We start from the raw sequence: 14,256 nt of genomic DNA on the forward strand, positions 1-14,256 counted from the left end.
AATCACGACTCACAGTGAAAGTGTACAACCTCTGCAAAGTGTAAAATTGGTATATCAGTCGTGCTCACGGTGACAAGCGGCCTTGGAACATTTACAGAATAGATGATGAACACTGATGATACTAATGATAAAGATACTCACTAATGATTACTGTTTATGCTATTCATTTTTTATGTTTACCTGATCATGTGTTTATATGGGCTTGTGAATAAACTTATTGCCACCCAATTGCTAAAACCATGACTCATTAAAAGCTAATCATAGTTAAACCAGTATCGGCCTTTTGAGCCTCATGAACCCCATGTTATATTGCTGAGTACGATATGTACTTACGCTTGCTTTACTTTTCTAAACTTTGAAAAAATCCCAGATGGGTACTAGATTGCTAGTCTGGAGGAGTTAGACTTGTGATCAACCAGTCAGTTATCCTTGTGGAACTGGAGCCTTCACCCGAGGATCGAGGTTGTCTTTTCGTTGTTTGCTATCTAAGGTTATATTCTTTATACTAAGTACATTATATATTGAGCATTGTCTATTGATATTACCCTTATTTGTAGCTATATGTGAGATTTGAATTCCTGGGTTCACATATGGTGTATATCTGGTTTTGTTCTTAAAACCGGGTGCTACACTCATGAACCCCATGTTATATTTGCTGAGTACAACATATGCTCACCCTTGCTATTTCTCCCACACCTTCGTCTATAGTAAAGTTGCTCAGAAGATTGATGAGGACACAAAGGAGTTCTCAGAAGATTGATAGGTGTGCTAGGCGTATGGTACCCCTAGTCAGCCGTCCCTGTGAAGAATGGAGTCTGAAGATTAGTTACCGTTCCACGATACTTTGATGTAAGTGTTAATATAGCTATTTATATGTTATTTAATAACATTGTTTCTGATACTATTCATTCTGTTGTTGTATGTGTAGACTTCTTGGACACACATATGGCGAACCTGGTTTTGTTTTTAAAACTGGGTATGACAAGCATGCTTGTGGTGAACATTGGTGTCAAGGAGTGCGGCTCGCAAATGAAGAAACTGCTCAGCTTGGGTGATGAGCCAATTTGCCTGGCTCATGTCAGCAAGGAAAAGTGAGCATAGACCTTGACAACATAGAAACTGATCGAGGGGAGCTTGCCTGCCAACCGTACAGTAACTTCTGCTTGAGGAATCTACACAGTACTGGGCATAGGAACCAAGCAGCCCCTAAATCCTCTACACTCTATATATGTTGCCTGCTCTAGCTGCATCACTACGGGCTTTCCATCTAGTCACATCTATTTTATAGTATTTATTTATTTTTGCTGGCATCATGAGCCCAACATGTTTTAATTGGATTCATAAGGTAATTTAGCATTCCATCTTTGGTGTTCTTTGTTTACCTTTTATATAATCATCTGTAAGAGAAGTGTCCTAGTCATTCTTCGTTGATGTTGAGAGTTATAGTACTATTAATTTTTAATTACATCATATAGCAATATATTGTAAGCCAAATATTAGCTAAAGACCACTACTTTAACTAGTTAACACTAATGAGTAATGGTCTGAAATTTTCAAAACATCCACGATTCACCAGTTTGGTTGGGTCTGAAATTTTTCGCCATATGAATCCCGAACCAAACCATTCGATGCCCTGCTTGACCAAGCGGCTACACACTTGTGCCCTTTGGCCCTTGCCATTAATGGTGCTGCTCTAATCTAGATGACCAGCCCCTGTTGACCGATGCACCATATGGAACCCAGTGGTTGGCATCGCAGGTTGCGGGCTCAAGATGTAGTCAAATAGTATTTCTGTCTCCATAGATACACCACAATTTTCTGTCTCCTAAGAACCTTGTCTAGCGCCTAGGCAGTGGACGTTCCAAGGCCAACAGAAGCTGAGAGAGGTTTTGAGCTTGGCAGCGCTGATAAGGTTCTCTGTTTTCGTTCGGAGTACCACTTTGGTTTCTTGATACCTCCCAACCCCAATAAAAACAAGTCATAGATGATGTGCAGCCCGTAAATGAATATTTGATCACCATCCTACTATAGGAGTGGGTTGCAACTGAGACTTTTTATGCAGAATGCGCTGACCTCACTGATATCATGCTTATCGACGAATCTACATGATTTGTATTTGCATATGTCGAGTAAGTAAGGTGCAGCTTGGAGGGAACTCAGACAATGTCGTGCTTATATAAACAAGAGAAACAAGCGGCATGCAACCCATATATATAATAACACAACGTATAAGAAAGAGGGTGTTGTAACTTTGGCACTGGCCAAAGTTAATGATTCAGATGTCCTGAAATTAATAAACTTCATAAATATGCATGACTGAGCTCACCTGGGTGACCATAATAATGCAGTAGATGTGTATAGCGTTGAGTGCCTGCCGACGAATACGAACATTACTACAATCAATTTTAAGCCCCAATCGCAAGAACCTTGTCTATCAAACAATCATGTGCCTATTGACAGGAAAATTGCAAGAACTTTGGTGTGAATCATACATTAATTTACACTAGTACAGAAGTCAACTTCAGAGATCGGACAGAATACATTTACTGAGGCGGGGTGGGCACTCGACTCAGCTAAGGTCTCCCTAAATTGAAATTTGCAGTGTCTGCCTCTGTTCGGCGAATACAAAAACAAAAGAAAAGTCCCTCCCTTGAGGAGCGAGGAGCCTTGATCTACTGCGACCAGATTGAACGTGGCTTCAACCGCTGGCCCCTGCCTCCTCAGGCTGCATTGTCGGAGTACTACTTTTACTCCACCTTGCCTCCGTGAGGCCGAGGAGTGTCCTTGGAGATTGCATCGCTGTCATCCTAGTTGTTACCCGTGTTTGATCTGCGGTGGTCGAAGCCGAGATGAACAGTAGGGCATGGGGAGGTGGTTCCATAAACTGTATTAATAGAGGTGGGCCACGTAAGATACGTGCCTATGCTAATGAATTTAAATAGACCGACATGCCAACCACCTCTATTGGATTGCCAGCCTCTGTGAGGCAATGTTTGGATCTGTGGGGCTAAACTTTAGCCCCTTCATTCTAAGTGCTAATCTTAGAATGAAATGGCTAAAGTTTAGCCCATGGTGCTGTTTGCATCTAAAGGCTAAAAATTAGCCATGCATCCTAACAGGACCTATTTGTCCCTAATTAATACCCATATACAGCAGCATAGCCATGCATAGGGATGGGTGGGGGTAATATACGTCTTTTGCCCCACAGGACCACTTTTAGTCCTTTTTAGCCCCACCTTGGAGAGGCTAATGGAAAAGGAGTAGGTTAAAGTTTAGCTCCCATTTTTAGCCCTCCTGTTTGGATCCATGAGGGCTAAAAGATGACTAAAGGAGAGTTTTTTTTTGCGAGACCCAATTACAGACGTAGACGCTCACATACACGAGCGTACACTCACCCCTATGAACGCACGCATGCACACCCTACCCCTATGACTATGAGCACCTCCGAAGAACTGAGTTGGACCGACAAACCTCGAGATTGACGAAATCACCAAAGACGTCTCGCTGTCGACGGGCACGTCGCCTACTACTGAAAGAATAGCACCATTAAATCCTGTAATAAATGCAGGAAAATGTGAGCACCTGTGTCAAGTCGAGGACTTGAGCCCGATTGGTCAGGTTTCACCACACGGAACCCAACTAGCTGAGCTACGCTCAGTTTGCGACTATCGTACTTGTAGCTTAAAACTGACTTACCTTAACGGAAAAGACAAGCTAATCTATACCGAAAAGCCATGCCTACATTCCTTTCTCTCACGGAAACACTCCACTGGAGTAGTTGCAGAGTATTTCCCTCCGTTCTCTCCATTGCTTCTTCGGAAAACCATACCTTCCCAGGAGGTGAGGCTGAGGATGGGCACCCCTCGGAGGCAGTGGGGGTAGAATTCTATGGTTGATAAATCAATTCAAAGAAATGATTTAATAGACCGTATAAATATCAGTATAGATCCCTATCTATACTATTATTTATATTGACCTCACCGCCCGGAGGTATATCTTACCTTCCCTCGAGTCCGATCTCGGGAAGGCGCTTAGGCAGGGTTAACATTCCGTAAGGTCGGTCGTCTTCCCAAAGGGAAGATCTCCCTTATCTCTGGCTTCCCAACCTGGCAGGTTGGGTTATTCCTATTGCTTTCCAGGGCTAAAATTTAGCCCATAGATCCAAACAGAGCCTAAATCTAAAACACACTACGGGAAACAGGGACTTTGCCGAGTGCCTACGGCACTCGGCAAAGGCCTAAAAACACTCGGCAAAGGCTTTGCCGAGCGCTGCACTCGGCATAGGCCACTTGGAGAAAAAAAGTCGACAAAGCCTTCTTTGTCGAGTGTCATTTGTCGGGCACTCGGCAAAGCCTTTGCCGAGTGTCGACTGGACACTCGGCAAAGAAAAGTAGCCGTTAACGGGGCGCTATCATGACGGTTGCTTTGCCGAGTGTCTCATGTACGACACTCGGCAAAGAATTCATATAATTTTTTTCCCGAAATTGTTTGCCGAGTGTCAGCTCTCGGCAAATTTTTTTTTTAAAAAAGTCTCTTTGCCGAGTGTCTGTAGTGACACTCGGCAAAGCCTTCCCCTTTGCCGAGTGCCGTGGCCTGACACTCGGCAAAGAGCCTAGCTTTGCCGAGTGTCTTTGCCATTACACTCGGCAAAGCTGGGAAATCTGGTGTTTTCATGCAGTTTTTGCCAGCTTTGCCGAGTGCAGTGGCCATTGCACTCGGCAAAGAGGCCTTTGCCGAGTGTGACACTCGACAAAGCGTCTATAATTTCCTATTTTTTTCTTGTTTTTACATTCCAACACTTGCATCACACATTCAAACAGAAAATTTCACAGATATTCATCACATTCTTCAAATCCATGACATTCATCACTTACATATCACAAACACCATTTAGAAGTCACAAACATAAGTGTCTGAATATATCACATCAAAATTCACAAGTTCAAAAGTTGTTCATCATCTAACATCCAGTTTATTACCACAATTCCATAAACATGGACAAGTTCAAACTCATTACCAAATACGCCTTTGATCGAGCGGTGACCGATACGGATCCTGAGAATTAGGCGGATTATTGGAACCCGCCGACTGAGGCGCCGACTGAGGCTGCACAAAGGAGTATATATTCTATGTGTTAGACATGTACTTGGCTAGCTAATTAGAAATTACTTGCATGTAAGACACTGCAATTAACTTTCATACTCACAGGTGTAGGTCCATCCCAGGGTGAGGCTGCAGGTGGAGGTGGTGGAGCGAGCAGCTCAGGTGGCACAGCAAGACCCGTATGTTGCCCAAGGCTTTGAAGAAAGCCCGTGATGCTCGACAACCAAGTCTCATAAGTCTCCGTGATGCCCATCAACCTACTCTCATAGGTCTGACACTAGGACATCAGCTGCGCCTGCAGCTCTTGACGCTGCTGAGCTTCTTCTTCGAGCCGGGCCTACAACATTTCACTCCAATGTTTCAGTAATGCATAGCTAATTACGGTGTTTAAAAGTCAATATACGACGAGTCAAACTGAAATTACCTCGAGGACGTCGACCCGCTGCTGTGCAACGGTCGGCCGTGTGCGTATGGCTGGGCTCTCGCTCATGCTCCGGGCTCGGATCATGGAGAGGTTGGGGACAGCGGCCGAGTCGATTGTGCCATCGGCAATCCACATGCGGCCGTGCTTCTTCCCTCCTCCCAACCTCATGACGAGCTCCGTATCAATCTCCTGCGTGCACGGGTCGAAGTCTGGCCCATGGACTGACCTTGCCGCCGACGTGTACTCGCTGATGCGGGTGTGGACGCTCGGGTTCGTGTACTCCTGGGGCCCGTCCTCCAGGCTGAAGGAGACGTCGGACGTCGCCTTTCCCTTGTGGGACATGCACCATGCCTAGAAGTCCGAGCACTCCTAGCCTTGATGTGCTGCCCTCTATGAGAAAGACATCAAGAAGATTAGAAATCAGTCATAATTGAGCATCAGAATAGATAAATGAATTCGTGTACCCATGTGTCTCTGTATCCGACGAGGTTGCGGCTGCCTTGATGGTGTGCTGGTCCTTGCATCTCCAAACGCCGTTCCCTTGCAGCGTTGTGCGTCGAGGCATACCCCTCCGTAAACTAGTTGTCCACGATCTTCTCCCAAGCCTCGGGATACGATCCGCACCACCAGGGAATCATCTGCATGTCATCCGGTAATTGACATATAAGATGATCGAATTAAACCTACTTATTCTCAAAACAAATCAATCTGGATGTTCTCATGTACCTCAATGTACTACTCCCGGGTCAGGTCCATGGTTCTAGCGTCGACCTTTTTGACCCTCTGTCCAAGCTTCGACCCGTAGTAGGTGACAACGGCCTGGATCTTCGCCTCGTGAATCATGTCGACGACAAGCTTTTTGCAGGCTTTGGTCGCCACCTGATCCTTCCTGCCCTCAAATCCCTACTCGCATTTGAAATAAGCCTGCGGACAAACACGATATTTGTATGGATATTTTTTAAAGAAAAAGTTCAATGAAAGAAGCAATGCTATGCGAGGAGACTTACCCAGAACTCCCCAATGACCCGTGCTGCCTTGTTGGGGTACGGCTCTGTATCAGCGGCGATGGCATAGTAGTCAAACGAACAGGCCGCCAACGTGTTGTTATTGTACGTGACGATGCCGGGGTAGTGTTGCCTGCACAGAAGACCCAGGATGCCATTGGGGGTGCGTGCACCAGCACCGGACACAACCACCCAGTTCCTGCACATGTGATTAAGAAAAATTAGTAGTTCATCTTTGTTTGAACTTATCATATGAAGTAGGGGCAAACAAAATGTCAAGTTTACTTACTTTTGCCCTTCAGGGCGAATCACTGGGCGGCGGTGAGGAAGCGGAAAAGCTGGGAGGCTAGCGGAACCTCGCAGGTACACCCTCGGAGCAGAGGAAGAGGAACCCGTGCCTCCCGCCAACGCCTCCTGCTCGTCGAAGGGCGCCTCCTCCTCCTCCTCCTCCTCGTGCGCCCTCTCCACGGGTGTCACCGGCTCCGCCTCCTCCTCCTCCTCGTGCGCCCTCTCCACGGGCGTCACCGGCTTCACCTCCTCCGACACCTAGAGACATGCTGGGGGCCTCCTGCTCCTCGGGTTCCTCCTCCTCCTCGCGTCCGACCCCTCGGCCTCCTCCCCCACTTGGTAAAGCGACCTAACGGGCCTGTGACGCCCACCCGCCATCTTTGTTGAATCACCTGAAAAAAAGAAAAGTATTACATGTATTAGAAATAATATTCATGCTTACAAAACATTTAATTAGAAATAGATGCAAAATGATAATCAACTTTAGTATTACATTTATTAGAAATCATCGTCATTATTTGGATTATCTGGATCATAGGTCTCATCATCGCTATCAACATTGTCCAAATCATCAACACTAATTGAAGGAGGAATGTTGTCTTCATTGTCATTGCCTAAACGTAATCGCTCAAGCATTTGTAGGTCATCCACATTATGGACCTCATCTCCAGCATCCTCATCATCAACCCTTTCATTGTCTACTTCCATTTCTATCGCTTCGGTTAAGTCTATCACAAAGCTTCCTTGTAGCCCCTCTTCTTGAAAGAACTCTCCCTCATATGTGCTTGGATTGAAGTTGTAATCTTCATCGTTTGGGGCAGGTAGTTTACCATATGGTGATACCTTGTGCAGAATAGCCCAACCCTTAAGCTCTTCATCTTGGCACGCATATGGCATATAATACACCTGGTAGGCCTGTTGAGCCACAATATAAACATGTTTTCCTGGGTAGACGGAATCTGGTTGAATCTCCACTAGCCCTAGATTAGGGGTCCGTCTCGTTGCTCCAGGATCAAACCAGTGGCATTTGAATATGACAGGATTAAGAGTTTTGGAACCATGAAATGAAAGTTCATAGATTTCCTCAATTCTTCCATAATATTGGACCTCATCAGTGTCTGGTGTTAAAACTCCGCTATTTGTGGTCTTTCGATTGGGCCGACTCTGCTCGTAGCATGTTGTTTGAAAGCGATATCCATTCACGTCGTAGCCGTTAAATGACTTGACCCTAATGGCATAGCCGTTTGCAACCTGTCTTAACTCGTCACTTATAGTAACATCAGTTTGGGCCTTCCGTTTGAACCAAGAAATGAAATTGGGCCTCCCTGGTCCCGCACCCTTTGAAAGAAAGGTATCAGTTTCCTGCGGGGTTGGATCCCTTCGTCCTTGCCAGGTTTGACGAGTGAATTCCCTGTACCAAAGAGAAATAAGGGGGATGCAAAATAGTGTGACGGCGTATCGAAACAAGGGGGTTGAGAACTTACCCAATGAACGGCTGCACCTCGACAAGGTTGGTCAACACATACAGCATGATACTGTGCCACACTTCATTTTTCAATTGCTTAGTGGTCGATGCACTTGCGCTTCCGAGCTGCCCTTGGAAAAGGTTGAGCTTCGATTCATTTTCGCCAGCATTGTAATGAGGGGGTGGATTATGCACGCTATGAAGGAGGTTCGGCTTGTAGTATTTCTGTGTGAAGGTTCCCACCTCCTCCCTAATGGTTTCCTCTGCAATGGAAGCCTCAATTTTGGCCTTATTTCTACATTTTGTTCGAACAGTCTTCAGACATCTCTCGATTGGATAGCACCACCGGGCCTGCACGGCCCCCCCATACATGCCTCATAGGGGAGGTGCACAATCAAATGCTGCATCGGCAAGAAGAAGCCGGGTGGAAAGATCTTCTCCAACTTACAGACCAACACAGGTGCCGCTTTTTCCAAGTCACGAACGACGGACCGGTCAAGCTCCTTTGCACAAAGCTGGCGAAAGAAATAGCTCAACTCTACAAGCACTTGCCATATATGATCAGGGACATAGCCTCAAACCATCGCTGGAAGAAGCCGCTCAATCCAGATGTGGAAGTCATGACTCTTCATCCCGTTGACTCACAGAGTGCCTAAGTTGACTCCCCTCCTCAGATTCGCTGCATACCCATTAGGGAACATTAGCGTTTGGATCCATTGAAGTACTTCCCTCCTCTGATCCCTGGTCAAGACGAAATCGACCTTAGGCCGCCTCCATGTCTTGTTGCCTCTAGGAGGCTGCATCTCTTGCTTTGGTCTATCACATAACGTTGCCATGTCCACTCTAGCCTTAGTGTTGTCCTTAGACTTTTCAGTGTCCATGAGTGTTCCCCAAAGTGCCTCAGCGACATTCTTCTCGGTGTGCATTACATCGATGTTATGTGGCAGAAGAAGGTCATCGAAATAGGGGAGCCTCGTCAAGCCTGACTTATGTGTCCACATATGTTGCTCACCATATCCCACAAACCCACCATCTGGAGCGGACACGAGAGCATCTATCTGCGCATGAACCTCGGCACCAGTCATCATCCGCGGTGGAGGGTCTGTCACTATGACACCTTTCGTAAAGTTCTTGATGTCTTGTCTGAATGGATGCTCAGAAGGGAGGAATTGCCGATGTGCATCGAACGACGAATACTTGCCACCCTTCCGTAACCAGATGAACCTCAAAGCTTCCTTGCATACTGGGCATGGGAGCTTCCTGTGAACACACCAACTGCTGAATAACCCATACGCCAGGAAGTCATGCATGGAGTACTGGTACCAAACGTGCATTTTGAAGCTTGTCTTTGTAGCTCTGTCGTATGTCCATACCCCTACCTCCCAAGCATGGATCAATTCATCAATCACCAGCTCCACGAACACACCCATATTACTCCCCGGGTGTCTATGAATTATCAACGACAAGAATATGTTATGTTGTTCAAAGGAGACATCAGGGGGGAGATTGAGGGGGGTAACGAACATGGGCCAACATGTGTATGGGGCAGCCATCATTCCATAAGGATTGAACCCATCTGTTGCCAACGCAACACGTACATTACGAGCCTCTCCAGCTTTTTCATGATATATGTCATCGAAGTGTTTCCATGCTTCACCATCGGCTGGATGCACCATCTTCTCTGGACTGTACCGTTTTCCATTTTTGTGCCATGTTATCTGTTTCGCGGATTCCTCGTTCATGAATAGCTGTTGGATCCTCGATAGGAACGGAAGGCACCGTACGATCTTCACTGGGACTGTCGTCTGACTCTTCTAACCATCATTAGAGTCTGTCTCTAGGTACCTAGACGATTCACACTTTGGACAGTACTTTGCATCCACATGTTCTTTCCAGAATAGGACACACCCCTTCGGACAAGCATGTATCTGCTCATATGGCATCTTAAGTGCCCGAAGGACCTTCTGTGAATCGTACATGTTCTTTGGCAGAATGTGGCCCTCCAGAAGTAGGGTGCCAATCACGATCAACATCTTATCTAAGCCGTCTCAACTGATGTTTAACTCGGACTTCAACACCAACAAGCGTCCAATGGCATCAAGTTCAGACACCGAGGACCGATCATAAAGGGGCTTCTGAGCAGAGTTCATCATCTCGTAGAAAGCCTTTGTGGCTACCTCCATCTCCTCCTTCTTGCGTTTGTCAACACCGAGTGCTTGGTGAACATCATCTAACAAGTCTGGTACACCGGCATCATCATCAAAAGCTTTGACGCGTGGTCTCACCACCTCCTCTCTCGTACGATGGGCTTCACCATGGTAGATCCACCGGGTGTAGCCCGGCATATATCCATTCTTCACAAGATGTTTACCCATGTCGACCCTGTTTATCCTTCTCATGTTTGCACATTTGGAGCAGGGACACGGCTCTAGCGGATGTGATGACGAAGCCTTGCCAAATGCCTTGTTCAAAAAAGCCTCGGTCTTGTGAAACCATTCATCTGTGTACTCCATTTGACTTTTCCAGCCCGTGTACATCCACTGACGGTCATCCATCCTCTAAAATGCCAGCGAGTAATGCAATCATCAACTACATCTACACGACTTTCATACTATCTAATAGGTGAGGATAGGTCCTAATCCCACCCGCAGATGCGTAGATGAGGTTAGTTACCATGGTCTGCTCCTATCCTAGACATAATTTTGGCAGCACCTCCCCGCTGTTCTCCCGATACGCGTCCTGGCAGGAAGAGTGTGTATCCGGAGAACAACGGGGACGGTAATGCCGAAACCCTGTCTCGGATCGGAGCGGACCATGGAAACTAAACTCATCTACGCATCCGTGGGCTGTCCAAATAACGTGGACAATCTGAAAAAGATACGGCCATAGATATACAAAGATATGCATACCACCAACCGTATCTCTTTCGGACGGGAAACGCCTAACTTGGTTACGCGATCTACGACCAAGGTACGCAAAAGAGGGGTTATACCTAGGGTGTCGGTGGAGTCAGGCTAGCGGGGCGGTGGCGAGTCGATGCAGTGGCGAGGCGACGCGGTGTAGGCAGACCCGCAACGCCGAGGAAGACGATTGGTGTAGCCAAGGTGCTCCGGCTTCGCTCAGACAGTTCCTTCACCTGCATGAAAAACAAATAGATTTGGGTCAATTCTAAATTTTGGCAGCACCTCCCCTGCACGGGGAGGTGTCCAAAACCTGCAAAAAACAACGGCACGAAGGCCGACAATCACAACGGCTCGAAGGCCGACAATCACAACGGCTCGAAGGCCGACAATCACAATGGCACATCATTATACCTTGGCGGTAGAGGCGTCGATGAGACGGGAACACGGGGAAGATGGCGTCGGGAATGGAACGGGAAGGCAACCTCCTCTTTCCTCTCCTCCCAGCCTCCTCCTTCTGCACCGGTCGTTCGGTGGGGCGTGGCGTGGTGGGGAGCGGTGGGGCAGCGGCCGGTAGGGCCGGGTGCGGCGCTCTTCGCCGGAAGCGGGGCCGGACGCGGCGCGGCGCAAATCGATGGCGGGGAGGTTCGGGGCGGGGCTTGATGCCGGCGTCGGGGCAGCGCGCGCGTGCAGCGGCGGCGCGGGGCGGGGCGGCGGGGATGTCCTGGTTTCTAAGCACCGTACGTGACAACGTGCACGAAACTTTTTCAAATTTTTACCATAGGCTCCACATGCTATATAACGATGCATCCACAAGTTTCGTGATTTTCTGAATTCGTTTGAATTTTATACAATTTAAAAACACTTTGGCCGCAACTTTGTCCTCATGTTTCGTTAACCAGATGTGAAAAATATCCCGCAAGTTCCTGGATACGGCCTCAAAACACACTCACTAGCATGACAATCATTTTTCGAATGATTAGATTTCATTATTCGATGCACCTGCAGTTCAAACTTGTTTTTTGCGAAATAAATCAACAAAACAAAAATAATTCTAAAAATATAGTAAAAAGTCACAAAATTCAACCAAATTTTAACATGTACTTTAAAGCACTGTAGAAACCCTAAAGAAAATATCTGGGAGCAAAAATAAAAAAAAACTTTTTCTTTGCCGAGTGCTAGACCTGGCACTCGGCAAAGGGGGTCTTTGCCGAGTGCCAGAGACAGGGCACTCGGCAAAGAAAATAAACAAAAAAAAAAAAAAAATTAAAAAATTCTTTGCCGAGTGTCTGACGGCGACCACTCGGCAAAGCCTAACGGTGGGTGGCCGCCGTCACCTCGGTTAGCCTTTGCCGAGTGTTTAGCTTTGCCGAGAGCCCGACACTCGGCAAAGGGAGGCTTTGCCGAGTGCTATACTTTGCCGAGTGCCTGGCACTCGGCAAAGATGAATATGCCGATTGTTTGGCTTTGCCGAGTGCGGCACTCGGCAAAGTATATCTTTGCCGAGTGTCCGACATTTCGCACTCGGCAAAGTAGGAAACACTCGGCAAAGCCCCTGTTTCCCGTAGTGACACCGGCATCTAACAAAATGCTTAAGTGGTGGTGTGCGAGAGACAGGCTCTTTACACAGAAGACGGAGCGTCTAAAATGGACGATGTGGGTGCAGCAGCAACTAGAGTCTCAAAGAGAGAGAGTGAAAGGAGGCAGCCAGTGGGTTCCTTACATGTTAGTATTTGTGGTACATGTGTTGGGCCTATTTAGGAAAGGCTGACCTTTTAATAGACCCGTCTCTGAAAACTGACTCAATTTTTTAAATTGATATGCATAGATGGGTTTCATCTACTCTGCTTCTAGATAACTTATAGAGAAGGATGAGAAAGACATACAACATCTTTGAAAATAAAATTCTAAAATTCTGATTTTAATAGTGTCAGTTTCCCTGTTTATAAAATGAAAGAATACAGTGTCCTATTTTGATAGTTACAAGGGAAATTTCAATACTACCTTCATCAGGATGAGTAGAGATGAGTAAATAGAGTTATACTTTTGTGATGGGAGGACTACTACAAAAGTAGTGGTACGGTACACCCATTACCAGCTAAGAAGTAATAACTCAAACACATATGAGCCATTGATTTATTTTATTTTATGAATTAATTAAATACATAAATAACCTAAAAATAAAAAATCCTCCCAAACCCCATAGCATCATCAATCAGAAGAAACAGAATCTGGCGGCCCTTCCTTTCTTGTTCATGCGCACCTGATCCTTCCTTTTTTTTGTTCGTACACACTAGAAGAATCGTGTGAGCATTATAGGAGGTTATGTGTCCGTGTTAGATGCTTTGTGGCCAGGTGATTTAATCTTTTTTATAGGTTCATCATCATGTATACAATGTTGCATTAACGTATAGATTTTGTTGTCTTAGAAGTGATAAAAGTTTACACTAAAGTAAATAAATCACGCAAATTTTTGAACGTATAAAAGGTACACGTTATAAGTGTACGTTAGCATAGAGGAAGAGCAGCCACGTTAAAATGGAAAAAAACATGGCACGTCATATCCTAACTTTAATTAATTTCCTATAGTATCTAAGTGATGCATGCATCAAATAAAAAAAGCTAACGCTAACTAAAATATGCACATCATCCAAAGTTCTAAATAAAAATAGTTGTCACATCCAACAAATATGCACATCAACTAGATCTAAAACAAAGATTTTCAGAGATAAAACTTTCCTTACTTATCCTACTTTACAAAATAAAAAATTATATAAATATATATTTCACCTATTACCTCTTATTAGGAAGTAGTAGATGATCCTAACCATCCGATTTAGTTAAATGAGTGGCTCACAGTTATTTGGAGGTACCACTACCAAGCCTTACAACATTCTTGGGAGACAGGGTGTTCGAGCATCGGAGGGGGCAAAAAGTGAGATAGTCTCAAAAATAGCAACCGATTTTCACAGGCGGATGACTTATTTTCAGAGGCAACACCGCCTCAAAAATCCATTAATCACAGAGGCAAGCCAAAGCGGTCGCTAGCATCAAAGCCTCAGCAGTCTTCAT

General features: G+C 45.9%; 1 protein-coding gene across 1 annotated transcript; it reads right to left on the reverse strand.

Moving 5' to 3' along the window:
* Window positions 1-7,317: 7,317 nt before the first annotated feature.
* On the reverse strand, window positions 7,318-10,659 carry LOC136507802 (uncharacterized). The gene is made up of 2 exons (XM_066502412.1): window positions 10,367-10,659; window positions 7,318-8,230 (listed from the first exon to the last, which is right to left on the reverse strand). Exons 1-2 carry the CDS (start codon window positions 10,657-10,659, stop codon window positions 7,318-7,320), a joined length of 1,206 nt encoding a protein of 401 aa, XP_066358509.1.
* Window positions 10,660-14,256: the final 3,597 nt, after the last annotated feature.

Source organism: Miscanthus floridulus, chromosome 15, assembly GCF_019320115.1.
Source record: "Miscanthus floridulus cultivar M001 chromosome 15, ASM1932011v1, whole genome shotgun sequence".
Taxonomy (NCBI): domain Eukaryota; kingdom Viridiplantae; phylum Streptophyta; class Magnoliopsida; order Poales; family Poaceae; genus Miscanthus; species Miscanthus floridulus.